Source organism: Astyanax mexicanus, chromosome 1 (assembly GCF_023375975.1).
Source record: "Astyanax mexicanus isolate ESR-SI-001 chromosome 1, AstMex3_surface, whole genome shotgun sequence".
NCBI lineage: Eukaryota > Metazoa > Chordata > Actinopteri > Characiformes > Acestrorhamphidae > Astyanax > Astyanax mexicanus.
Window position 1 is genome coordinate 111,971,623 of NC_064408.1, and position 25,587 is coordinate 111,997,209.

Below are 25,587 nucleotides of genomic sequence, written 5' to 3' on the forward strand. Positions count from 1 at the left end.
CACTTTTAATTATTAGGAATTTTCAGACATTAGAAATATACATATATACAAAAAAATAATAAGAGGCCACTTAACAATTATGAGTTTCTTGAATTTTAGCAAATTGAACTGTGATTAAAAACCAGTGTTATCCCACCAAATATTGATTTTTAAAATCTTAAAACTTTATTAATATGATCTTTTTTATTATTATTATTTGAGGTCTGAAAGCTTTGCATCTTTTTTGTTGTTTCAGCCATTTCATATATTCTGCAAATAAATGCTCTTAATGACAATTTTTTTTTTTTTTTTTTTTTTGGAATTTGGAAAAAAACTTGTCCATAGTTTATAGAATAAAACAACAATGTTTATTTTACTCAAACATATACCTATACATAGTAAAATCAAATAAATTGATTCAGAAACTGAAGTGTCTTAATTATTTTCCAGAGCTGTATATAAAAAAATATATAAATGTTCCAAAAGAAATAAAATATTAAAACTGATGGTTTTAGACAAAAGCTAAATACTGGCTTGTTCATGTTAATGAGTTTGTATTGCTAAAAAAACATAATTTGCAATTTCAAGGTTAGCTAAAATGATTGAGATCATGCCCATATATTAAACAATAAATCAATAATGTGATTATTGACACAAACCTAATGGTCACATTTATATAACTGCATACATATTCAGCTAAATTCAAACATCAGGTTTGCTGGAATCTAATACAAGGCAAATCCAAAGACTGGACTGAAAAATGTATTTGCAGCTGTTTTGTTGGTACACTGGCAAAAGCCATCTTACATAGGTGTCCCCTCACTTTGTTCTATCTCTGTTTCCAGAAGGAAATGTGCACGCTCTCGTAGAGCCCACCAGAAGTTCACACTGTCCTCAACACTAGACAGCTCCAAACGGGACCAGGCAACATCCATGTCTCACCTCAATCTCATCAGCGAGACTCCCCTGGATCATGTAGGAGCAGAGCCAGACCTGCACACACCTATGCTGAAGCCCCGCCCCTACGACTCATCCATCAACGAAATTACAATATCTCAGGACGAGTTACGGAGCCGCGGTTCCAACGGGAACGCCTACCGACGCTCAGCCGAGACGTTCGCACTCAAATCAGCCTCTGAGGGCTATGACTCCCCAGCAGCGCGCGGTGAATACCGACGTAGCTACACCTCCATCGTCTCTTCATCTGTCCATCCCCTCCAGACATCCGTTTCTTCCTCATCCCCTCATCATTTGCACCTCACAGCATCAGCTGGCCGCTTATCCTCAGAAAGTAAGGCTAGCATGCGTCATCCCCGCCTCTCTCCTGTCTCAGCTACGCCCATAGCAATGGGAACACCTGTGGCCATGCCCACAAGCCCCGCCCTTTCCCCAGAGAGAGAGCTGTGTATGATGGAACGCCGGCCAGCTGACTACTTACTCTCGCGGTCGGTGGACAATCTGGAGCGGCCCACTGCTTTTCCACGCCCCGGAGCTCTGCTCTGTTGTACCTCGGAGCTCCAGGTAAGCCAGGGTGGAGCTACCTATCAAAAAGCCCGGCCCACCCTGCTAATTCCCGCCCACTACATGCGACTGCCTGGGACCCACCCCTGGTCAGGCCAGGCACTTCTACTCCAATCAGATGAACAGAGCGAGCTGGAGAGCATCCGGGCAGAACTCAACGCATCCCATCAGTCCAAAGGAGAGGCAGTAAAAGGGGACAAAGAGGGAGGAGCTCTGGAGGAGGAGAAAGAGAGGTCAGGAGGGGATGGGGAGGGGCCTAGGCCAGCAGAAGAGTGGACTTTACAAACTGCAGCTCTGCCCGAAGCTTTATCCATTCCCAACTCGCTAAGTCAGGCAGGGCTAGGGGTGGTGCAGATGAATGGTGAGGACCAGCTATTGGCTGAAAAGACACTAATGGAGCTGAGGGGCGGGAAGCCCCTCCCACACCCACGAGCCTGGTTTGTGTCACTGGATGGCCGCTCAAACGCCGACATCCGCCACTCTTACATTGATCTGCAGAAGGCAAGCCACAATGCTAGTGTTGCAGGGAGCAACGACGCTAGCCTGGACTCGGGCGTAGACATGAGCGATCTCACGCCAGGCCGCAAGGGCAGAGGTCAAGAACGAGCCCGGCCTACATTGCCCACTTTGGAATACACACAGCTGGTGTTTGTGGAGAGTTCTAAAACTAATGATGATGCTAATGATAATGCTAACGCTAATGCCAAAGTCATCCCCACTCCAGTTTGCAGTCCAGAGGAAAACTCGCTCAACCTCTTGCTATCTGAGAGCGCAGGACCCGAATCACAAGAAGAGACTTTAACACTTTCATCGCCAACCCCATTGCTGCCTTCTCCTCCGCTGCCCTCACCTCCTCCCCTCCCTGAGCCCATGGTGGAGGAGGTAGAGGAGCTGGAGGAGAGAGGAGACGAAGAGCTGATCCTCAGAACTGAACACAAGAACGACCTTGCTGCCCCTGATGACAACGGTGAGGACGAAAATAAAAAGAGCCCTTGGCAGAGGCGCGAGGAGCGACCCCTGCTATCCTTTATGAAATGACCCCCCAGGCATTAAACTCAGCAATTTTGGTCGTGTTCAAATGACAGGAATTGCCTTTAAAGTGATAGTTTGGCAAAGTTAAAACATATGCAAATTATTTTTCTTCATCCCACATATAATGAGTTCCAAAAAATATCCCACTGAATTAGCCAAAATTTCTTTATTCATTTTGTTCTTGAGCATATATAATAAAGTCCCAGTTCTGCTATTTTCCTAATCGGACTCCACAGCAGACCCAGGATGTTCTTTGTTAGCAAGTTAAATCAGCATTATGTGGGTTCAGATTGTTACAATGTTATAGGATATATTACAGGTCAAGATGGTCTACATTTTTGCAGCAGTCCAACTTACAATACACAGGGATAAAAGCAAAAAATTTAACCCATTTTAGTCCCTCCACTGTCATACAGTGGCTTAAGGGCTACATAGTGACTAATATGGTCAATATGTCCAGTATTTCTTATTTTGAGGTTGTTGTAAGAGGGTTTGACTGTTAGTTTACTTGTTATTTTTCTTGTTTTAGCAGATCATGTGCTAATAAAAAAAAATACATTTAAAAATATATAATTTATGTTCTTACATGCAGGGCCATCATTGCCAATTGCCCAATGCTTATAGTCACAAAGTGTTATATTTTGGCCACCATTAAATGCTAATTTTTCATTTTGTCTGAGACATATTTATATCTGCCTATGCCTGCTTACAACAATCATAATGAGGAATATTGGAGATATTGAACTTCATTTAAGATGATTTCACTTGCCAGGATGTCTTTTTTAGTAGTTTAACAGCACGATTCTGTTGGAGGCAAGTGAAGGGCTGTTTAAAGCCAGTGATTACCAGCCTTCACCCTGAAGATCCACCTTCCCACAGGTTTTACTTTCAGTCCAAATCTAATGCACTTCATTTAGCTAATTGGGAAATAACCAGATTGGTCTGGTGAGGGGTGGGTTAGTGTTAGGATTGGACTTAAAATTAAGATGTGTTGGTGATCACTGATTAAGGTATATGATCTGCACAATGCTAGCAAACTAACTGTTGATTTAGAAACTACAGAAAAGAAATTACAGACACTAAAGATATCTTGACTAACTGACAGTTTGGGATGAGCGGGAAAAGTGTGTGAATATGAATTTTTGCCACACTATCACATTAAATACAAGCTTTGGGTTTGCCTATATATATTTTTTGTACTTCCAAAAGCAGAAGCGCTGAGACTCGAACTGATACAGAACTGACTCTAAGCAGCGCTTCAAAGTTCACAATCCAGGAACTTACCCAGGATGCTTATGTATGTATGAACTGAACTTCAAAAGCAAAAAAGCACTCCTTTTGAACACATTTATGCACAACAGCTATGCCTTTTATTATTTTTGTAAATGAACTGAGCAAAAAAGACCAGTTGTAAGACCAAGTATAGCTTTATGAATTTCTGATGTAGTTAATGTGAGCAATACAATGCAATGGTGTGGTTGGCAGCATATGGGCACTGCAGTAGGAGAATTGTAAGTGTGTGCAGCCTTTCCCGTTCTTTACTCCCCAGCTTTTAACTCTTGTGTTATGTATTTAATGAACGGTCTTCCATGGAATCTGCTCTGCTCTGGTCTGTTCTGTTTTGTGCAAGACCCTATTCACCCCTGCTTATTTCATGTGATTTTTGTATCTGGATTGTATTCTGATGAGATATTAACCATATGCATTAAGTGATCAGCTTTGTATCTGTTATGCAATCTTGATGTGTTAAAACCTTAAAAAGAGTTAGCATTATACGGATAAAATCCTGATACTCAAGATGCCTAAAGTGGCCAGGTGAAAACAGGGTCTTAGTGTCTCAATTTCGTTGGTGTTTATTTGTTTAATGCATTAGAATATAAATTTAACACTTACTCAGAGTTTGTGATTGATCCAGATCTAGAGCCATATAATTTGAAGGAGAAAATAAAGTAATAAAGCAACTTTCTATCATTTAAAAAACATTTACATATTTATAAATTCTGAATACGAACAGTAAATCAAAGAAATTGACAATACTTATTGTATTACCCTCTATACACTCTAAATCCAACTATTTGTGGACACTAATGAACGCATTCAGCTACTTCAAGTTGCACCCATTGCTCTTACAGACGTCACACAAGTTGTCCACTACTCATAGTGATGTACTGAAGACACTCTAGAGCAGATAACGGTAATCCAACTTTATATATATATATATATATATATATATATATATATATATATATATATATATATATATATATATATAGTGGAGGGAAAAGTATCTTACAGTTTAGCAAATGATGCAGATGCTGCACAATCTTTTCTGTATTATTTGACAATTCTCAAGCGGACAGATTCTCAGTGTTGTCGTACTGTTACATTTGTGAACTTGCGGATGTGCTTCACACATGCAGGCCCATAATGCTCACCACAGTGCCACAGCTATGCATTGCGTAAATACTGACAATTTGAAAGCTCAATATGCCTTTTTCCCCATTTTATTCACTGCTCTGTGGTTTAAAATGCAATATTTTAGTGAATGTTTTATCCAGCAAACCAAGTTGTTTTTAACTCATTGCTCGGATTTGCCTTTATTTAAGAATGAATACATCATACACACGCAGCCGTACATTCTTTTACATCCCAAAAACAGCTGTTTCTGTCAGAAGTGCCTCAAGCTGATGTGTCCATTTCACCACCATCACTTATCAGATTGGATCTCATCAGATCTCACTTCCATCTGACCATTAAAGACATGTAGAGATAGTTTTCCTGATGGGGATTAAGCCTTGCTGTACATCGTAATTTCCTTTTAATGTAAAAGTTCAGTTTAAATTGCTCTGTAGTCTGAGACTAGGCTTGATCCCCACATGGAAAGCTGCCCACTATTGTTTTTAGCCCCTGATTACTGTCGCTGTGTGTCTGAAAGAGAGAGTGAGAGAAAGAGAGATGTGTATGCTGTATTGTATATGTCTTTATATGAGTGTACTTTTCTGGCTGTGTTTGATCAGGTTTGGGAGTGTTTGTGTGTTTTTTGTGGACGTGCTACACCTGCTGCAGATGTAGCGGCTGTCTAAGCAAATGAGACTGTATATGAGACTGTACGAATATGAAAGTTGTGTTTGATGGCGTTTCTAACTGTGAGAGAACCACTCTTGAGTCAGTACTGTACAGCACTCTTCATCAGTCTACTCTGAATGCTCTGACTGCTTGCTTGTATTATAATTAAGGCTTAATTATCCAATAAAACATACAAAAAAATCTGTAGTTGTGTTTTTTATTTTTTTTTATTTTAATGCTCTGTTCGTGACCATATAACCAGGATTTAGCACCGACAGTGAAATGCCACATAGTGTTTGGATTACATTAATTTACCAGTTCAGTTTAATGGTTGTGATGTAAATGAAGTATTTCAGACAGGTTTGGTTATTGAGAAACTTCCCAACTAGGAACCCTAGGACACAATGTGAAATATAGCCAATTTATTTACTATCCACAACCATCAGTGAACTAAAGAATCTAAACATCACACTGAAAATCATCCACAACGAACATCAAACACATCATACTGAACGTAAAACATGGTGGTGCTAGTGTGATGGTCTGGGCATGTTTTGCTGCTTCAGGGTCTGTTCATGACCTCAAGCTCAGGCATTATTGGGTTCTGCAGCAGGACAATTACCCAAAGCACACAAACAAGTTCACCTCTAAATAGTTTAAAAAAAAAACTAAATGAAGGTTTTGGAGTGACCTAGTTAAAGTCTGATTGAGATGGTGTGGATGATCTTAAACAGGCTGTTCATCCTCGAAAATCCTCCAATGTGTCTGAATTAAGCTTGATTGCAGTTTTTGCCAAGAATAGAACAAACAAGTTAATAGTTTTACGGGCATTTTTCCACACAGGGCTAGGTTGGATAGGATTGGTTTGGATAGTTTTTTTGTTTAATAAATACAATTGTTTAAAAAGTGCTTTATATATGTACTCGGGTTATATTTGCTATTAAAGATTGTTTAATAATCAGAAAAATATTTGTACGACAAAAAAGCAAAAAAAAAAAAAAAAAGAAAGCTCTAGGGGAGCAAATACTTTTCACACCACTGTAAATGTGGTGATGCAGGTCTTGGTGCAGGAGAGAGTGATGTTCTGCCTGTACTCCTCCACTGCTTGAAGATGAACAAAGCTGGACAGCGGAACAGAATTATTTCGAGTGAACAGAGATCAGAGAGTTTTATTGACCCCTTCGAGCTCAAGGATAAAAATAAACACAAAAGTGTTGATCAGTAAAGAAAAATGCCATTCTTCTCATATTTTTCTATTATTTAATTCCTCAAATAACGCAAAGAAAACAAGTTCATATTCATAGTTTTAAGAGTTCAGAAATCATAATTCGGTGGAATAACCCTGGTTTTTAATCACAGTTTTCATGCATCTTGGCATGTTCTCCTCCACCAGTCTTACACACTGCTTTTGGATCTATCTTCCTCTTGATTATATTCCAGAGGTTTTTTTATTTGGTAAAATCAAAGTAACTAATTATTTTTAAGTGGTCTCTTATTTTTTTTCCAGAGCTGTATCTAATCCAAAGTCAGGGCAGGGTTTTCCTGGGAAATCTTACAGCACTTCATGCTTCCCTCTGCTGACAACTTTTATGGAGATGCAGATTGCATTTTTCAGCAGGACTTGGTACACTGTCAAAAGTACCAATTAGTCTTTAATCATATTCAAATTTTCTGAGATGTAAGCCATAATTACTAACAATAAAATAAATGAACGCTTAAAATAGATCACTCTGTGAGAAATACATCTATATAATATGTAAGTTTCAGATTTTGAACTGAATTACTGAAATAGCTTACCTTTTTAATTATATTCTTTTTTTAGATGCACCTGTCATGTGTCAGCAGTGGAAGCACTTACAGCTCTGGAAATAAAATAAGAGACCACTTAAAAATTATAAGTCTCTTTGATTTTTACCAAATTAAAAACCTCTGGAATATAATCAAGAGGAAGATGGATGATCACAAACCAACAAACAAAGCTGAACTGCTTGAATTTTTGCACCAGGAGTGGCATAAAGTTATCCAAAAGCAGTGTGTAAGACTGGTGGAGGAGAACATGCCAAGATGCATGAAAACTGTGATTAAAAATCTGAATTATTCCATTAAATATTGATTTCTAAACTCTTAAAACTTTATGAATATGAACTTGTTTTCTTTGCATTGTTTGAGGTCTGAAAGCTCTGCATCTTTTTGTTATTTCAGCCATTTCATAGTTACTGCAAATAAATGCTGTAAATGACAATATTTTACTTGGAATTTGGGATGAATGCTGTCTGTAATTTATAGAATAAAACAACAATGTTCATTTTACTCAAACATAAACCTATAAATAACTAAATCAGAGAAACTGATTCAGAAACTGAAGAGGTCAGTTAATTTTTTCAGCACTGTATAGGAACAGGCCTAAGAAGGAGGGTGCAGTGTTGGAGCTCTGTGTGTAGAGGGCGCTGTTTCCCCCGCTGTCTCTCAGTGCAGTGATCAGGTTAGCTCGCAGGCTAAGCTAGCGGGTCAGAGCGCCTCTCTACCCCGGCGATGGCGGAGGACAGCGAGTCTGCGGCCAGCCAGCAGAGCCTGGAGCTGGACGACCAGGACACCTGCGGCATCGACGGAGACAACGAGGAGGAGAATGAGCACATGCAGGGGTGAGCAGCGTCCGAAATCCGCAGAAAACTCCTAAAAATGCCCTTTAATCTGATGGGTCTCACAGCGCCTGCTTAGCACCGCGGCCACAGCCGGTTTATGGCGAGCCTACACGCTGTTATAGCAGAGAAATCACTGCTGACCAGTAGGGGGCGTCCGCGAGGGAGCCCATAATGAACGGGGGTGAATGGAGCTAATCGGCTAAAAACTCTTCTTTAAAATTGTAATCAACTAATTGTCAGGGATATTCGTTTAGTTTTGGAAATTATAATTAAGTATTTCGCTAACGAAGCAAAGATAACGTACCTGTATCTTTTATATTTCCTACAGTAAGCTGGTTTTAGGCAGTAAAGGCGCTAGCGTTACTGCTACTGTGAGCTGTTTGGCTGATTAACCTAGAGTTAACAGTTTCATCCCTGAGTTTAAAAGGCATTTTATATTAGGGCTGCAACTAATGATTATTTTGGTAGTCGACTAATCTAATGATTATTTTTTTGATTAGTCGATTAGTCCACGATTATTTCTGCCATGTCCTCCATCTCTAAAAATGATAGAAACATGAGATTTAAAAGCCTTTTATGTTTATATGTTGTTTTAACATAGTAAAAGTGCTAATATTTTGTGAATAAATATGGAATCTGTTGTGTTTGGGCATTTTTGGACATACAGACAAGTTAAGTGTAAACTGTGTGAGTGAGCCTTTTACCCATCTCCCATTACAATTCTGTCCCCAGCACTTTGTGTAATGCAGTAACGTTACAAATTAATGATTAGTCAACAATGAAATTTGAAGTTTTTTTTTTTTTTTTTTTTTTTTTTACTGTTTAGGGATGGTTTATGAAATAAAACGTTCAATATAAAATACAAAATATTACACGTAGGCTCACAATGCAATAGAAATAAAAAAAAATACTTAATTGGTTAAAATTTTCTATGTGAATTTTATAGTAGAATATTAGTCTTCTTTTCTGTGCATTACAGTCAGAAAACAGCATTCTTACATTTTTTTTATTATATTGTTGAAACAAACCCTAGAGAGGTTAAGTTAACCTCAGGGATAACAGGCTACAAGTGTAGGTGATACAAAACCCTTTTTTCTGCAGTAAAATAGGTCATTAACATTCTGAAAACTTTGAGGGGGTTGAAATTTCCTCTGGACACTTGGAGAAGCTGCCTGTTCGCTCTCTACTCCACTTAATAATTCCAGATCAGTAACATAATTTCAGATCAGTAACAGGAATCAACCCAAATTCTGCATGTTTGAAAATAGACGTAAAAACTAGACAACCGTAACAAAACGAAAGGTTTGGAAGAAATAAATCTCTGATTTGTATTGAAGTTCAGTAAAGAGTAGGGGTGGGCAATATTATATCGTATACAATATATCGTGGCACAGAAATATCATGATATTAAAAATCCATATTGTGATAATAGGGCTGTTCTGTCTATTATTTACTGTGAAGCTTTAGGTTTATTTATTGTAAAATTGTTTAAGTTTGCAGTTTATATGCATGCACTAAATATTCTGCAATATTTTTTGCTGCATTATATTATTTTATGCTATATTATTTATTTTGCCACATTATGATTATTCTGTTATAGTATTATACTATATTCCTGAAATGAAATGAATTATTTTAGTTATCCTTTATCATTATCTCAAAAATACCCTGAAATATTGTGATATTATTTTAGAGCCATATCGCCCGCCCCTAGTAAAGAGCCAATTTTATGATTGTTAGTCATTATATTTTTTAAGTTGCAGATTTACTTACATTTTTAAGATAATTTCTATTACGATTACAATTAGAATTTGCAGCAACGTTTATCATTAAACATGAAATCTTTTTTATGTAGTTCATAAATAGAAAAAGATTTTGGTGTGTAATATCAGGCAGAAAATTGACAAAAATGCTAGCCTGTTAAGGGGTTAAGTTAAGTGGGTGTTCTCCTCTGTACAGAGTCTCTCTGCACCGCGGCTAGCCGTGTTTGCTAGCTAACTAACTAGCATTAGCTTAGCTCTGTTAGCTAGGTTAGCTTAGCTTAGCTAGCTGTCAACAATAAGCGGTTTGTGGATGTCGGCGGGTTGTTCTGTGGTTTAAGTGAGAAATCTGGGTTTGGCAGGGCTCGGATTTACAGCTGAGCACTAAAACAATTCTGAAATCGTTCCTGTGCTGCGGTTATATATCGGTTTTCTCACTGATAGCGGCTAAAGCTCAGTGGCTAAAGCTGGTTTGAATGGGAGGCAGGGCTCTGTTTTCAGGCTGGCTGTGATGTTAAATCAGCTAATAGGCATTTTCTTGTGTAAATTAACTGCGCATTTTTAATCAGGGCTGTTATTTAACGCCTAAAGTTGGGTTAAATAGCAGACGTTTACTGACGGTGGTCACCAAACCAGCACTAATCTACTAAAGCTAGTAAGCTAGAAAACCTAACGTTTCTGTGTAGCCGGTAAGATTAGCCAGCAAGCTAACGAGCTAGCTGATGACAGGCCGGTTATTGAAATGATGTTAGCTAGCTAATTAGCTAACAAACAAACACGGCAACGTCTTGACAACGCTGGGACAGCCTGTTGTTTGGTGCTCTCTACGTTCCCACAACGTGTACATGCAGCTAATTAAGCAGAAACTTGAGAAAACATTATCTGACAGCATGTCAGAAGGTCGTGACAACGTTTTAATGACAGTTTTGAGACAACAAACAGCACCACGTTTTGACAACGTTGCAAGAAAAGCATAAAACGTCGCGACAACCTATTGCTGTGTTGTCTCAACGCTGGGACAGCCTGTTGTTTGGTGCGCTCTAAGTTGCCCCAACGTTTTGAGACAATAAACAGCACCACCTTTTAACAACGTTGTGACAACCTATTGTTTTTTTATCTGATCGCATTCTGGCAGGTGTTTTTGAAAACACTAGGACAACGCTAGGACAGCCTGAGGTTTGGTGCCCTCTACGTTTTCAAAACGTGTAAAATGTAATTAGTTACTAAGTCAACAAGTTGTGAAAACCTTATCTGACTTCATGCGAGGAGGGCATGACAACCTTTTAATAACAGTTTTCAGTCAACAAACAGCACCACATTTGGACAACATTGTGACAACCTTTTGTTTTGTTATCTAACAGCATAATTAATTAGAAAGTCAATAAATTAAAACCTAATCTAGCTAGTTAACAGCATGCCAGAAGTTTTTGACAACATTTTAATAACAAACAGCACCAATTTTGACAACATTGTAAGAAATTAGACAACGTTGTGACAACCTATTGCTGTGTTGTCGCAATGTTTGAAAGGTGATAAAAGAGAACACTTTGCCACTGTTAACCACCGGCTGTGTGAAAGCATGCCATAAGGTTAAAAGCAGAAAATGTTGTGAGAAACTACTGCTGCATTGTCAAAACTTTTAAAAGGTTATTAGTTAAACAAAAGTTTGTCACATTGTTGTCAGAAGGTGGTAGATACTGTTTACGCTGTCTTTAAAATCATGCTGTAAACAGTATCTACCACCTTCTGACAACAATGTGACAACCTAATGTTGACAGCACTGTGGCTTTTTTGACAACTTTGTGGCAATGCTAGGACAGCCACATATTGAGTATTGACATTCATTATTCAGGTATAAGTATAGATACTAGGGTTTAAAAAAACCTTCAGTAGTATCAACTCAAGCTTTATACTCAAGTAATAGTGTAAAAATACTGGTTTTAAAACTACTAATTTGTGAAAGTAATGTAAGGGGGTATATTTTTACTTTTTGTCCAACAGTGTGTAAAATGTAACTAATCAGTAAGTCAAAAAGTTGTGAAAATGTTCTCTACCTAACAGCAAGCCAGGAGGTCATGACAATGATTTGATAACAATTTTGAGACAACAAACAGCACCACCTTTTGACAAAGTTGTTAGAAAGCACTTGTCACAACGTTTGAGTGGTGGGTTAATTAAAGAAAATGTTGTGACCCTGTTGTGAAGGTTGGGAAAATTGTGAATATTATTTTTTAAGGCAGCGTAAACCGTAGCTACTACCTTTAGGCTGTTCTTGTTGCCACAACATTGTCTGTTTGGTCCTATGCACATTGACAGTATTTTGAAATGTAGCTTTGTGTTGAATCAGAAAGTTGATATATAACATGTTTTTGGGAGATTGTAACAATGTTGTGAGTTACTAAAGGTGGGCAATATGGCAAAAAATATAATATTGCAGAACTTCTAAATGTTCATGATACACAATATGTGTGCAACTTTTGTTCCAACTGATGCCTGGTCAGTTTGAAAAGATAAAAAAACATTCAATCTTACTTTGACAATACACAATTTTTATCCCAATAATTTATCAGGCAGACAAAATGAACCAGAAACTGCTGTTTTTTTTAAATGGCTATCCAAATACTTTTCAATACTTAGTACTATGGCTGTACAGTATATTATTTTAGCATCGTCATCTCAGTATTGCACAGACCTTCCATGTACAGACATGTTTACAGTCACTACAGTTAAAACTACAATTCTGAGACCCTGACTACACATTGACTTTAATGACAGCATAGACTGCAGACTGTGTTTTTGTAAATGTCTCTACTAATTATCTGGATTTACCCATTAAAGTTGGCATGCCTAAACACCAAATACGTCTCTAGTCAAACTGTGCTTATGTGTGTCGCCAGTTCTTATAATACAGTAACATTTGTTTAATCTTCATGGTTTGGTGTGTTTGTCTTTATTGCTGCTGTCGTTGAGTTCAGGTCATGCTGGAGTAAGAGAGAACTCCCTAAACAGTGCAGTTTAAAATTAAAGGTTGAAAGTGCTTTAGTCCACATGGGTCATACCTCATTCTAAAAATGTGCTTCTGTTTTTATGAAGGAGTCCTGGTGGAGACCTTGGTGCAAAGAAGAAAAAGAAAAAGCAGAAGAGAAAGAAAGAAAAACCCAGCTCAGGAGGAACCAAGTCAGATTCTGCCTCTGATTCTCAGGAGATAAAGGTTTCTAACACTTAGTTCTTTACAGTTCTGACACAGATCATACCCCCTAAAACAATTGGTTTCTTAACTGCAAACTCACAGACTTTTGTCTCTTATTATTAGAATCCAGCCATTCCCATGCAGAAGCTGCAGGACATTCAGAGAGCAATGGAGCTGCTGTCCACCTGTCAAGGACCTGCCAAGAGCATAGACGAGGCCACTAAGCACAAGTACCAGTTCTGGGACACCCAGCCTGTCCCTAAACTCAGTGAGTTCCACTTTAACTGTGTTCCAAAGCCTAGACAGCATTTCTCATTCTCTGCAAATGTATAACGGGTAGAAGGAGGAAAATACCCAACAGCACCTTGTAAATGGCAGAAAATGTGTAAAAGTTTAATTTTTGAAGATACTGTATTTTTCACACTTTAAAATCAACAGTGCATCTTATAATTCGGTGTGCCTTATGTATGAGTTCTACCAGTCAGGTATTAAGGAGCAGTAAAGCCATTTAGCTGAAGTAAAGCCACAGAGGCTGGAGCAGTGTTAGCATCAGCCGCTAACCACAGTGCTAGCTCTTTTGCCGTTCAGAGGTGAGCATATCGGACTGTAGCCTGCATTGTTTACCGGGTTAAAACAAGCTACGTGGGATGAACCGCTAGCTGATAGCACCCTGGCTTACTGGAACACTCAGGGTTCCTCAATGTAGCGCTGTCGGGCGGCATTCACTAGCACTATGCATTGCTAGCCGGGGCTAGCACTGCTGCTATCCAGGCTGTTGAAAATGTTGGAAATCTTAGCTTTTAGTAAATAAACGGAAGCGCTTTACATAAATAAGACGTTTTCAGGGGAGAAATCTGTGTAGATTACTGTGCAACACACATGTTCCTTACTATTCTTGCTTAAAATGCGCCTTGTAATCTGGTGTGCCTTATGTATGAAAATAAACCAGAAAATAGACTTTGCGCCTTGTAGTTTGTAAAATGCAGTATAATTGATGTGTTTATTGGCAACAACAGATGGGGGCTATTTTTTAAATATATTGTACCTCTATCTGTTTTTGTAAATGAACTCTTTAATTCTTTTCCATTAAGAAGTGATTAAGCTCAAGTTGAACTGCCATATCTCGACTGCTGCCTAGGATTTGTAGCTTATGTGTTCAACTTTAGAATTCATCAGTTGTGCACAGAAATGCCATTTACAGCAAAGTAGTAATAGATATTGTAAGCTGTCTAGGTTATTTACTCTTTTAGATTTTAGATGTGAATTAAAGTATTTTAGAATGACACATACTGATTCACTACAGATTTGTCACTACAAAGAATGTACAGAGTGGGTTTAATTAGGGGCTAAAGTTATTGAATCTTTGATATTAATGTTAGAATTACCTACCAAATGAGTTTTCTATAGTTAAACTAAACATCTCTTTTTGTTTTCTCACAGATGAGGTGGTGACTACTCATGGGCCGATTGAGCCGGACAAGGAGAATGTCAGACAGGAGCCATATTCCCTCCCACAAGGTTTCATGTGGGACACACTGGATCTCAGCAATGCTGAAGTGGTATGTGCGTGTATATGTGTGTGAATGAGAGCAACTCACACACTGGATGTCCATATGTTTGTGGTCATCACTTGTAATGAATGCGTTTAGCTACTTTAAATTGTACCCCAGTGCTATCATAGAGGTGTACATGCACACACACAGCTTTGTCTAGTCCCTGGAGAGAAGTATTTTCAATAGAATAGGATTTTTCTATGGAGCGGATGAACATGAACCTATTGGCACCATGCCTAATGCCTAGTGGTATATAAAACTCCCCAGCATTGAGCTGTGAAATGTTGGTGCTCCATCCAATACTTTTAAGATATTAGGGTAACAATCATTGCTGAATGCAATCAGATCTTCAAAATAATGCTTCAAAATCGAATGAATATATTTTTTATGTATTAATAACACGTTTATAAAGCGCAATAAAGATGTGCTACTGTGCTTCAACAAACAGTGTCTGTTTAAGTTCTTGTGCATTCTCTTGCTTTTCCTTTTACAGCTGAAGGAGCTGTACACGTTGCTGAACGAGAACTATGTTGAGGATGATGACAACATGTTCCGTTTCGACTATTCTCCTGACTTTCTCAAATGGTAAGATCAAAGAGGGGGTGAGATTGGCATCTCTGGGTCCCTTCTATTGTTTTATTTTTGCTTCTGTTTGGAACGTGAGATGTGAGAAGCAGCCGATATAAAAGTGCTTTAAAATGATAAAAATGAACATGTAAAATGATGATAAAAGTCCATTACAGTGGGGTGGCGGTTAGATTAAGCAAATGAGCAATAATTGTTTGTACTTGCAATTTTTTATCATAGTGGTACATTTACTTGAATGGCAATAATAACATTTCAAATTGAGTAGGAATATACATAAGTAAAGGTGCTACAAAGCATTCTTTAAGTGATACCATAAATGAACTATTTTTGACTCCATAAAAAAACATTTTAATAAAAGGAATAGAATTCTAAGGAAACTTTACAATTTTATACATGCCCCACATTCTTTATACATCTTTATACATTTACAAGGTTTATTACACACAAAAAAACTTCTCTGTGGCCTCACTCAAAAAAAACTCTTGCACTTTTACTTTTAAATGTGTAGTGCAAAAGTATGTAAAATAGTAGATAAGTAGTAAAACATTCCTTGAGTTCTAGAGCTTAAGATGCTTTTCTATTTTGCCAGCAGCAGGTAAAATGGGTGAGCGTGTTCCTGTTTAAAAATGAGTAAAAGCATCCTAAGATCAGTTGTAAATTACTGGTGTAACATGATCCCTGAGTTTTGTGTGGGTCAGGCGTCTCTCTACAGCATGCTTTACCCTCTGCGAGCTGAAAATGGAGAAGAATATTACATTAATCAGGTGTGGGGACACAAAATGTTGTAAAGGTTTTTCACCATCAGCTAATGAGATTTGCTGCTGACTTTAGATATCTTTCTAAGGTGAAAGAGTGTTGTTTTGCGAACATTGCTCATGTGGAGTTAGAGCTAAGGTTACTGTCAAAAGCAATGACTGTAGAAAAGCATGGACATAGATTTTCTCTCAAAATGTGTTGCTCCACCTATCCCCACATTTTTTAATGACCAAACAGCCAGTCCTTCAATATCCAGCGTGCAATTATCTCAGTTATGCACTATGCTAATGTTGCCACTCCATTTATTTTACTTTAGAAATAGATATAAGTTTTGCAGTATAGTTTGTATAATACCATAAATATGCAAGTAGGATTTGATATATATATTTGATATTATTAAGCAGTAACAGCTGACCCTCTGTATTTTTCTGTTTCTCTCTTTTCTTCTGTCTCTAAAAGGGCACTACGCCCCCCAGGCTGGCTTCCCCAGTGGCACTGTGGTGTGAGGGTCTCCTCCAATAAGAAACTGGTGGGCTTTATTAGTGCCATTCCTGCAGACATCCATATCTACGACACGTAAGATTTAGTGCTGTATATGTGCAAGAATATAAAAAAAATATATATTTGGCTGATTAGAATCTTATTATATTCTTAAATTTTTGTTGTAAACTTCCTATTTGCTGTCTTTGGGCAACATTATGTATATAACTTTTAGGGCCATCATGATAAAGGAGTGTTAATTCAAATAATCAGCTCTTTATATAAAATAAATATAAAATTGCCTGAAAGAGTTCCCAAAGATAAAAATTATAGTATTAAACACAATTCACGCCATAGATGGTTATGTACAATGTTCATTTTTCCACTATTAAATTAGTTTTACTCATTTTTTTGTTTTAGGTTAAACCGTCAGCTTTTGGCAACAGATAATTTATGCTCATCGCTAGTTTTGGCCAGAGTTTGGTAGGAGATAAAGAGTACTGAAAATAACGGTGTTGTGTTTCGGAAACGGTAAATAAATTGGAGTGAAACTTAATAAGCAGTAATTTTACATCACTGTGTGTATTAAAACAGCTGCGACCCTCTGCTCAGCTCACAATATTGCAGCTACTTTCTAAGAAATGAGAATTTCTTGCTGTATTTATTTAACTTCTTACTGTATTTATTTTTCCTACATGTCTTCTAATGTGATCTGGAGTTTTTCCAAACAGAGATGCTCTTAAGTGGTTAAGTGGTTTTAAATAATGTGCTTAGGTGTTAAAACCGGTGTCATCCTTTACTTTGCCTCTCTTTTAGGTTAAAGAAGATGGTAGAGATTAACTTTCTGTGTGTGCATAAAAAGCTGCGCTCCAAACGTGTAGCTCCGGTTCTGATCCGAGAGATCACACGACGGGTCAATCTTGAGGGCATATTCCAGGCTGTGTACACCGCTGGAGTAGTGCTGCCCAAACCTGTCTCCACGTGCAGGTACCAAGACACAAAGACCTCACTTTAAATGCTAAACTTATCAATCAACATAAGCAACAATAGTGTTTTTATTAGCACTGGAGCAACATGTATGTTTTTGTAGGTACTGGCATCGCTCTCTAAATCCCAGGAAGCTGGTTGAGGTGAAATTTTCCCATCTCAGCAGAAACATGACACTACAAAGAACCATGAAACTCTACAGGTTACCTGATGTGAGTATAACCCACCTGTTTTTGTCTTGTGTTAAACAGGATAGTTTTAGAGCATGCACCTAAAATATTATGTAGCTTATTATATGTACAGCCACTGGCCAGTTAATCATAAGCACCTGCCTTTTAGGTCCATAAATAGTCACTTAAGTCATTGTGTCAGTATTTAAGGTGGTATGATCAACACAGAGCAAGAACTGTGGTTGTTTTAGCATATGAAGCATATACATTTTTATGGGTGAAGCATCTGAGGCTGAAACAAGGCTAAGTAGTGTCCACCACCCAAATATCTATAACCAAGAGTGCCTCTGTGATCAGAAACCCACCACTAGTAAAGGTTAGTGGTCTTCAGCTCTTGACCACAACTACGTACAGCTCTGTAAAAAAATAATAGACCACTTCGGTTTCTCTGATTTTACTATTTATAGGTATATGTTTGAGTAAAATGAACATTTTTGTTTTATTCTATAAACTACGGACATCTCTTCCAAATTCCAAATAAAAATATTGCAATTTAGAGCATTTATTTGCCAAAAATGAGAAATCTCTGAAATAACAAAAAAGATGCAGAGCTTTCAGACCTCAAATAATGCAAAGAAAACAAGTTCATATTCATAAAGGTTTAAGATTTAATATTTGGTGAAATAAACCTGTTTGTAATCACAGTTTTCATGCATATTGGCATGTTCACCTCCACCAGTCTTGCACATTGCTTTTGGATGAGTTTATGCCACTCCTTGGTTTGATGGCTTTTGATCATCCATCTTCCTTTTGATTTTCAATTTGGTAAAATTGTTTCCAGAGCTGTATTTTAGAAAATTGACCTTAAAGGCAGGGGTTTCTGTCTAATTATGTTATGGATTAGTTTGCTGTTTTATAATAATGTTAAATGTCTTTTATTTTTCTTTCCTTTTCTGCATGCTCTTTTTCTGTAGAGCACACGTACTGCGGGGCTAAGGCCAATGGTGGCTGGAGATGTTAAACAGGTGACAGCTCTGCTGCAGAAGTACCTCAGCCAGTTTCACCTGCGGCCCGTCATGGGAGAAGAGGAGGTTCAGCACTGGTTTCAACCGCAGGAGAATATCATAGACACATACGTAGTGGAGGTACTCTTCATCCTTCTATGGCTGTATGCAAAAATAGGGCAGCTGTGGGGCTAAACTGTGAACACCAATGCGTTTTTGGTGATTGGATCACTTAGCAATGTAATGTAAACACTCCCAAGGCTCAGTGTGATAAAGATTGATTACTTAAACCACATTCAGAGGAAGTCATAGACAGATTTCCTTCACATTTATTACACATATAAACAGGGTGAATTTTATTTTGCCTGGATAATATATAAAATAATAATTATTACTTGGATTATTACTTGGATCCTTGGCTCCTCACACACTTCTCACAAATGTACGAACCATCTATATTTCCACTGTGTTGCGAAACCTGGATCATTACTCTAAACTATTCATGGTCTTCTGAAGCCAGACCAATTTTTTATTTTTTTATTTTTATTTTTTTTACGGAAACTAAAACAGAATTATTTTAATTAGATATCTTTAGAACAGAAAAGTCTATCGAAAAGAATCCAGTCAAAAATACAAAGTAAATGCTAATGTCGGTTGTAAACAGGCTCTTTAAAGTAAAACCAATTGTCTAATAATAATCTGTACATCTAAACTATATTTATTCAACGCCCGTAAGGAGGCATTCATAATGTTCTCCAGGAACATAGAAAAAACACAATAATAGTAATAAGGTTTTATCGCACACTTTTATGTTGTGTAGTCCCAGTGCTGCAGTACTAGAACTATTAACCTTTGCTTTTTTTTGTTTCTCTTGTTCTTCCTCAGGGTCCTGGTGGCATGTTGACCGACTTTGCTAGTTTCTACACTTTGCCATCCACCGTTATGCATCATCCACTCCACAAAAGCCTGAAGGCAGCGTACTCCTTTTATAATGTGCATACAGAGACTCCGCTGTTGGACCTGATGAACGATGCACTTATACTCGCAAAACTGGTAGGACTTTTAATACAGCATCAATTCTGTTGTTAAAGTTACTGATTAAAATGCATGATTCTATTTCTGTCTGAGAGTTAAATTCAGATTTAGATTAGTAGCTTTTTCTGTGATTATATTAACTTTGTATTATTAAGTCTATAAAGAATTAGATATTTTTATAGTTTACTTCTCACTAGGAAATACATTTAGCGGCATTAGTTAATCATGCATATTATTATGTCTCACTGCTTTTCTCAATAGACAGTCTCAGACTCTAAAAAGAAACAAAAAATGCAGAAAAATACAGACCCAGATTCTATATATCCATCTGTCTGAGGCAACCGGACTGACTTAATTATTTTAAATCAAGCAGAGCAGCAGAATATATGCTCTCAGACTCTATACCTCTGAAGTTTGTCTCACTTTTTATTACAATCTCAGTTTGTGTCACTGATTTCTAAGTGTGAGGTGGAATTACTTGTTTGGCAGTGTGGTTTATGATTTGTCAATGCTGTATGTATGTAGAGCAAAAGAGCAGACTTTAAGACCAACTGGAAATCTGTGACTTTTACATTGTTTTCATTTAACTCATGGTCTCTATTCTATTGGGGCCCTTCGTGAATCTGACCTGTACTGTTAAACTCTGTCTAAATGTCTGTGTCTTTGTCTTTATTACAGAAAGGCTTTGATGTTTTTAACGCTCTGGATTTAATGGAGAATAAGACTTTTTTGGAAAAGCTCAAGTTTGGAATCGGAGATGGCAACCTTCAGTATTACCTTTACAACTGGAAATGCCCACCTATGGACCCAGAGAAAGTAAGCAACGCCAACTGGCTCCATTCACTCTCAATTTAAATCAATTAAATTTTATTCATATAGCGCTTTTTACAACAAAAGTTGTTACAAAGCAGCTGTACAAAGAAAATGGGTCTACTCCTTTTATGAGCAGCTCCACAGTGATGCCAATTATTGTGGCGACCACAGTGGCAAGGAAAAGCTCTTACATTAAGAGAAAGAAACCTTAGGAGGAACCAAGACTCTCCTGTTTATAAATGGCTAAGTGTTGCAAACTGAATTTGTTGTGTACATGGATATGGAAACAAACTGCAGTTATTTTCCAACAATAATATTGTCATAAATAAAAATCGCCAAACTACCTCAAATACCTCACAAGATATGGAGAGCATGTCCAATTTGCATCATTACATTCCATTCATTTTTGCATCATAATTTAGTGACAGAAAACTATCATAGTAATAAAAATCCACTGTATGAAAAAAGTTTATTTTTTCTTACAGTTAGAACAGAGGAATTTGAAGACAGAGTACAACTCTGCTATCTTGCAGTCAGTGTTTAAACAACACATATAATGAATCACTGTTTGACTGCAATTTTTACATGTAAACTAATACCGGTAATTACAAATTTATACTGTGTTTTGAATTGAATTGATACAGTATTAAAGAACATCATTTTATTATTATTATTATACTCAAGTGTATCACTATTTTCTGATACCTTCTGTGTTCATTATGATGCTTGCTCTACCATGACCTTTTCTCATTTCTTGTTCTCCTGCTCCTCCCAGGTTGGCCTTGTGCTACAATAACTGTCTGCTGAGGGCCTGAAACGCTTACAGGACACAGGAGGAGGTAGTCGGCTTCAATAAAAACAAAAGACAACAATCCATTCAAAGTGAATGATTTCCATCGTGCAGCTCTCTTAGGTCTCGTTTTGGTTACGAGAGAGTTTTCTCTCAGTATTTTTCTTTCTATATATCCTGAATGTGAAAATCATCAGCTTCAGACTACAGACTTCTTCATATTGTATCAAAACACACACAGACACATACAAGTTTAGAGTTCATTCCTTGTGACACGCATAAACTGTTACTGTCATTTTCTAAAATGCACACTCAGACGCACGCCTCTCGGACGATCAGTTAATTCCAAAACCCTTTGGGTTTTTTTTTCCTGTCCTTTTCTTTTGTTCTATGACGGTGCATTGATGTATGTGTGAAAGAACTAGCATCCTGTATAGTTAATGCCAGATATTTATATTATGTGTCGTGTGGTTTACAAGGGGCTAAGAAACAAGGGGGAGGGTCCAATCCAAAGGCTTATACTGTGGAGCTGCCTCTGAAGTCCTACACCATAGGAGTTCCAGCAGTAAGTCAATAGGTTCAAGAGGGTTTTTTTTGGGTATGTGAGGAAGAATGTATTGCATTTATGAAGCACAAAATGTTCTTATGTTCTAAAAGCAGCAGAACACTCCAGCGTGCATTTTAAGCTCTTTATTTTTTTTGTCTGTTTAGTTTTTGTTTTATTATGTATGTTTAGGTCTTGAGTGTCTGAGAACAACTAGAAAGAAGAATGTGAATCCTTGTTTTAAATTTGTTTCTTTAATGGCATTTTAGTGTTTTTGATGCCAGCTTTTGTTCCGTTAAATCCTCTCTGTTCAGTCTTTTGTTTCAAACAATTCTGATATTTAGAATTGTATTTAAGTTCAATTTGTTGGATTTTCTTTTTTATTTGGTCAGTATTGTTTTCAGAGCATCCATTCATCGATCAGACAGTGATGAAAAAGAAAAGTAAAAAATCTGCAAGTACCTCCTGGGAATTTTCATAAACAAGCACAAAAGAAAAAAGTCAAACAATCACAGACGCATCGTCGCAGTTGACGACGCTCTTTACAGCTCCAGCTTTCCCAGTGCTTTTGGTTGCGTTCGCAGCTGAGAAACCTGCTTTTTATTCGATCAGACGACTGATTAAATCACTGTTACGTTGGACTTTCCGAAATACTGATTAATTGATTATTTATATAATTAGAAAACGCCTTTGTATTCCTGCTTCTCTCGTCATAGTAGGCATCAGTGTATCAAGCCAACAAAAGTACTTTTTAAACAAGTGCACATCCAAGGTGTCATGCTTAGGAAATAACTGAAGAAAAAGAGCAGAATTTCACATCTTATACAAACACTTTTTCAACAAATTCTCTATCTGCCATCAAGAGATACATCATATGTCCAGTAAGCAGAGATAATGAAGATACTTTATCACTTCTGTCATCAGTGTTTCTCAAACCTGCTCTTGGAGATGCCCTACCCTGCACATTGTAATGGAGTATCTGCTTAAATATGCCTCTTTCCACTAGAAATGACTTGTTAATGAGCTGATTAGTGCTTACCAAAACGAGGTTGCCTAAAAACACATTAAAGATATGTCCATGTGTACTGATATTTAAAAAGAAAATGTCAGTTGTGTTAAGTTGAGTTAAGCTGGAGATTCTGAAAAAATTGAGCTTTATGAAAATTTTGACAGCACAATGCATGCCTGTTTCTGAAATACTCCCTATATAGTGAACTACATATACAACTGCATAAAACTGCATTGTATACACTGATATAGCTATAGATTTCCACAAATGATCACATGTAAATACTGTTCTATTACATGTTATATACTCTGTTTAGATTTAAAATCCATCATACTGACATAGTGCACTACATAGGGAGTAGTGTGTAATTTGGTATGAGAAATGTGTTTTTCTCTCTCTATGGACTAATATAAAAAAAAACATTGGGAGGGACTTTGGATCGGTATTTGAAATATCTTATCGTCTAAATGTGCAGGGGAAAGGGCCTCCAGGACCTGGAGTCAGACACACAGAACCTGTAGCCTAGTCTCAGTTAAAGGAGTGACTAGTCTCTACTGAGCCATTTTTCATATATCCGTCATGGACCCTGTTTATACCTGGCCACTTTATGTGCCCTAAAGAGCAGGATTATGTCTGGATAAGATGCAAATTACAAAACGCAAGTGTAAACACACCTAAGACACATTTAAAACAGATATAAATACAGTTTTCAAACCACTTCAGGAGGTGGTCAGAGCTGCATGATCTAGCAGTGTAAACACATTCGACTCAAAGACACATTTAACAACTATAATCACTCCCAATACAACTTAAACATCAGTAACATTTGCAGCAAGTCAATTTGCATATTCAGTCTCACACAGCAATCATATTTCCATCTTGCTAACAGGAAAAGCATTTGCCTTTCAAGTGTAACTACATGTGGTTAAAATCGTATCCGTATTCAATCCAGATACTTATCACATAAAGTAACCAGGTATAAACAGGGTTTTAAAAGCAGTTAACCAATCAAATCCCTTCAGGAGTCAGATAAAAAATAGATTAAAAACAATAGAGTATTCATTTAGATCATTAACTTTATTTACTGATGTTTTTTCTCCTAATGTCCAGGACACTTTGCGAATGTTGGTTTGTGTATGCTGTCCTGAAGCTTGCTGTATGAACTGAGCATGATTTTTGTTGCTCTTTTTTTTTTTGTTCCTTTCTTCACCCCTGATGTGTTGGTACAAGTCTCAATGGTGAGAACATCCAAAGTACTTGCCTTATTTGAGAGGTCGTTTTTTTAAAACAATATCAAATGTAGTTTTGAAATGACGCTCAGCTTTCTCTTTCTGAAAACAATATTTTTATTGAACTCCATTGCAGGTTGTTTAATAACCTTAAAGGAAAATGTAACCAGCACCATGTCAAACACGGTGGCCACCCAAATATCTAATTGTTAAACTCTACATCAAGGTATACCAGCATGGATTATTTGATTGAATAAAAATCATCTGAATCTGAACCAACTATAACTGAATTGCTTGTCTTTCTTGTAAGGAATTTACAGAGATACACACACGTGCTCAATGTTGTACAGTAACAATACATACTGCCAAACAAACTAATGGCATATCTCTTCAATTACTCTGCATTAATAAATACATTCTGTTCAGTCATTAGGTTTTTCCATAATTCCATAGCTAACTATTTAACTGTCTAAGGACAAAATGAAAATGCACATAATTTGGTCATAGTTGAATATATAGCTATATAACCACTTCTGAGTCAGTTTCTTTGATTTTGTTACTTATAGGTATATGTTTGAGTAAAATGAACATTGTTGTTTTATTCTGTAAACTACAGACAACATTTCTCCCAAGTTACAAATCAAATTATTGTCATTTAGAGCATTTATTTGCAGAAAATCAGAAATTGCTCAAATAAAAAAAATGATGCAAAGAAAACAAGTTCATATTCATAAAGTTTTTAGAGTTCAGAAATCAATATTTGGTGGAAAACTTCTGGTTTAAAATCTCAGTTTTCATGCATCTTGGCATGTTCCCCTCCACCAGTCTTACACGCTGCTTTTGGATAACTTTATGCCACTGGTGGTGCAAAAATCTAAGCAGATCATCCATCTTCCTCTTGATTATATTCTTATACTTTTTTTAGGGCTGTATGTATAGTTATTTAAAATATATGTTTGATGTGAAATATTGAGACAGAACTGTTCACAGTGTTGTGGTGAACACAAGACATCTGAAGAGCTTGATATTTTTTACAAAGGAAATTGTGACAAAACATTGCTGAACCGGTTTTATAACAAGGTTTTAGCCCTAATTGCATTTTAAGAGACATACAGCATTGTTTATAGACAAAGCAATATCTAAAGAAAACTATTATATGTTTGTAAAGGCACAGGCATGGAGATGAGATTAAGTCCTAGACAATGCTTGCTTTTTTGTAATGCCAGTGCAAATATAATTCAAATACAAATAATAATGGGTACAATTCTAATTCTACATGTAACATTTGTTTGCTGAGACTTTACATTTTCACCATTTCATCTGCCCATCTGAAGTCGTAACCGTTGTGTAGAGAGGTTTTCTCAAAGGTGGGCTTCTTTTTCTCCTTCTTGGCTGCATTTCTTGGAATCTTTACATGTTCACCTTTTCACATCAACTCA

General features: G+C 37.1%; 2 protein-coding genes and 1 long non-coding RNA gene across 4 annotated transcripts in view; all 3 read left to right on the forward strand.

Moving 5' to 3' along the window:
* fam171a1 (family with sequence similarity 171 member A1) overlaps positions 1-5,801 on the forward strand; it is a 57,886-nt gene extending 52,085 nt beyond the window's left edge. For both annotated transcript variants that reach the window (XM_049464568.1, XM_022668752.2), the window contains one exon: positions 825-5,801. In XM_049464568.1, coding sequence (XP_049320525.1) covers positions 825-2,538 — 1,714 coding nt within the window. In that variant the 3' untranslated portion in view covers positions 2,539-5,801. The remainder of the gene's footprint in view (positions 1-824) is intronic.
* Positions 5,802-7,693: 1,892 nt separating this feature from the next.
* Positions 7,694-25,587, forward strand: part of LOC125781201 (uncharacterized) — a 62,098-nt gene continuing 44,204 nt past the window's right edge. Inside the window, exon 1 of the long non-coding RNA XR_007424417.1 lies at positions 7,694-7,767. This is a non-coding gene — a long non-coding RNA (uncharacterized LOC125781201). The remainder of the gene's footprint in view (positions 7,768-25,587) is intronic.
* nmt2 (N-myristoyltransferase 2) lies at positions 8,086-24,427 on the forward strand. Its single transcript, XM_007242083.4, has 12 exons — positions 8,086-8,240; positions 13,094-13,211; positions 13,314-13,458; positions 14,631-14,749; positions 15,237-15,328; positions 16,547-16,663; positions 17,384-17,554; positions 17,658-17,766; positions 18,699-18,869; positions 19,614-19,781; positions 20,442-20,579; positions 21,352-24,427. The coding sequence occupies exons 1-12, from the start codon at positions 8,131-8,133 to the stop codon at positions 21,370-21,372; spliced, it is 1,479 nt and encodes a 492-aa protein (XP_007242145.2). The 5' UTR covers positions 8,086-8,130; the 3' UTR covers positions 21,373-24,427.

What these genes read in the sequence shown, in the direction of transcription:
- nmt2 (XM_007242083.4), top strand. Translation starts at nt 8,131, where the DNA reads ATGGCGGAGGACAGCGAGTCTGCGGCCAGCCAGCAGAGCCTGGAGCTG. An exon ending in GACATCCATATCTACGACAC is followed by an intron (nt 16,664 to 17,383) that starts GTAAGATTTAGT and finishes CCTCTCTTTTAG; the next exon opens with GTTAAAGAAGATGGTAGAGA. An exon ending in CACCTATGGACCCAGAGAAA is followed by an intron (nt 20,580 to 21,351) that starts GTAAGCAACGCC and finishes TGCTCCTCCCAG; the next exon opens with GTTGGCCTTGTGCTACAATA.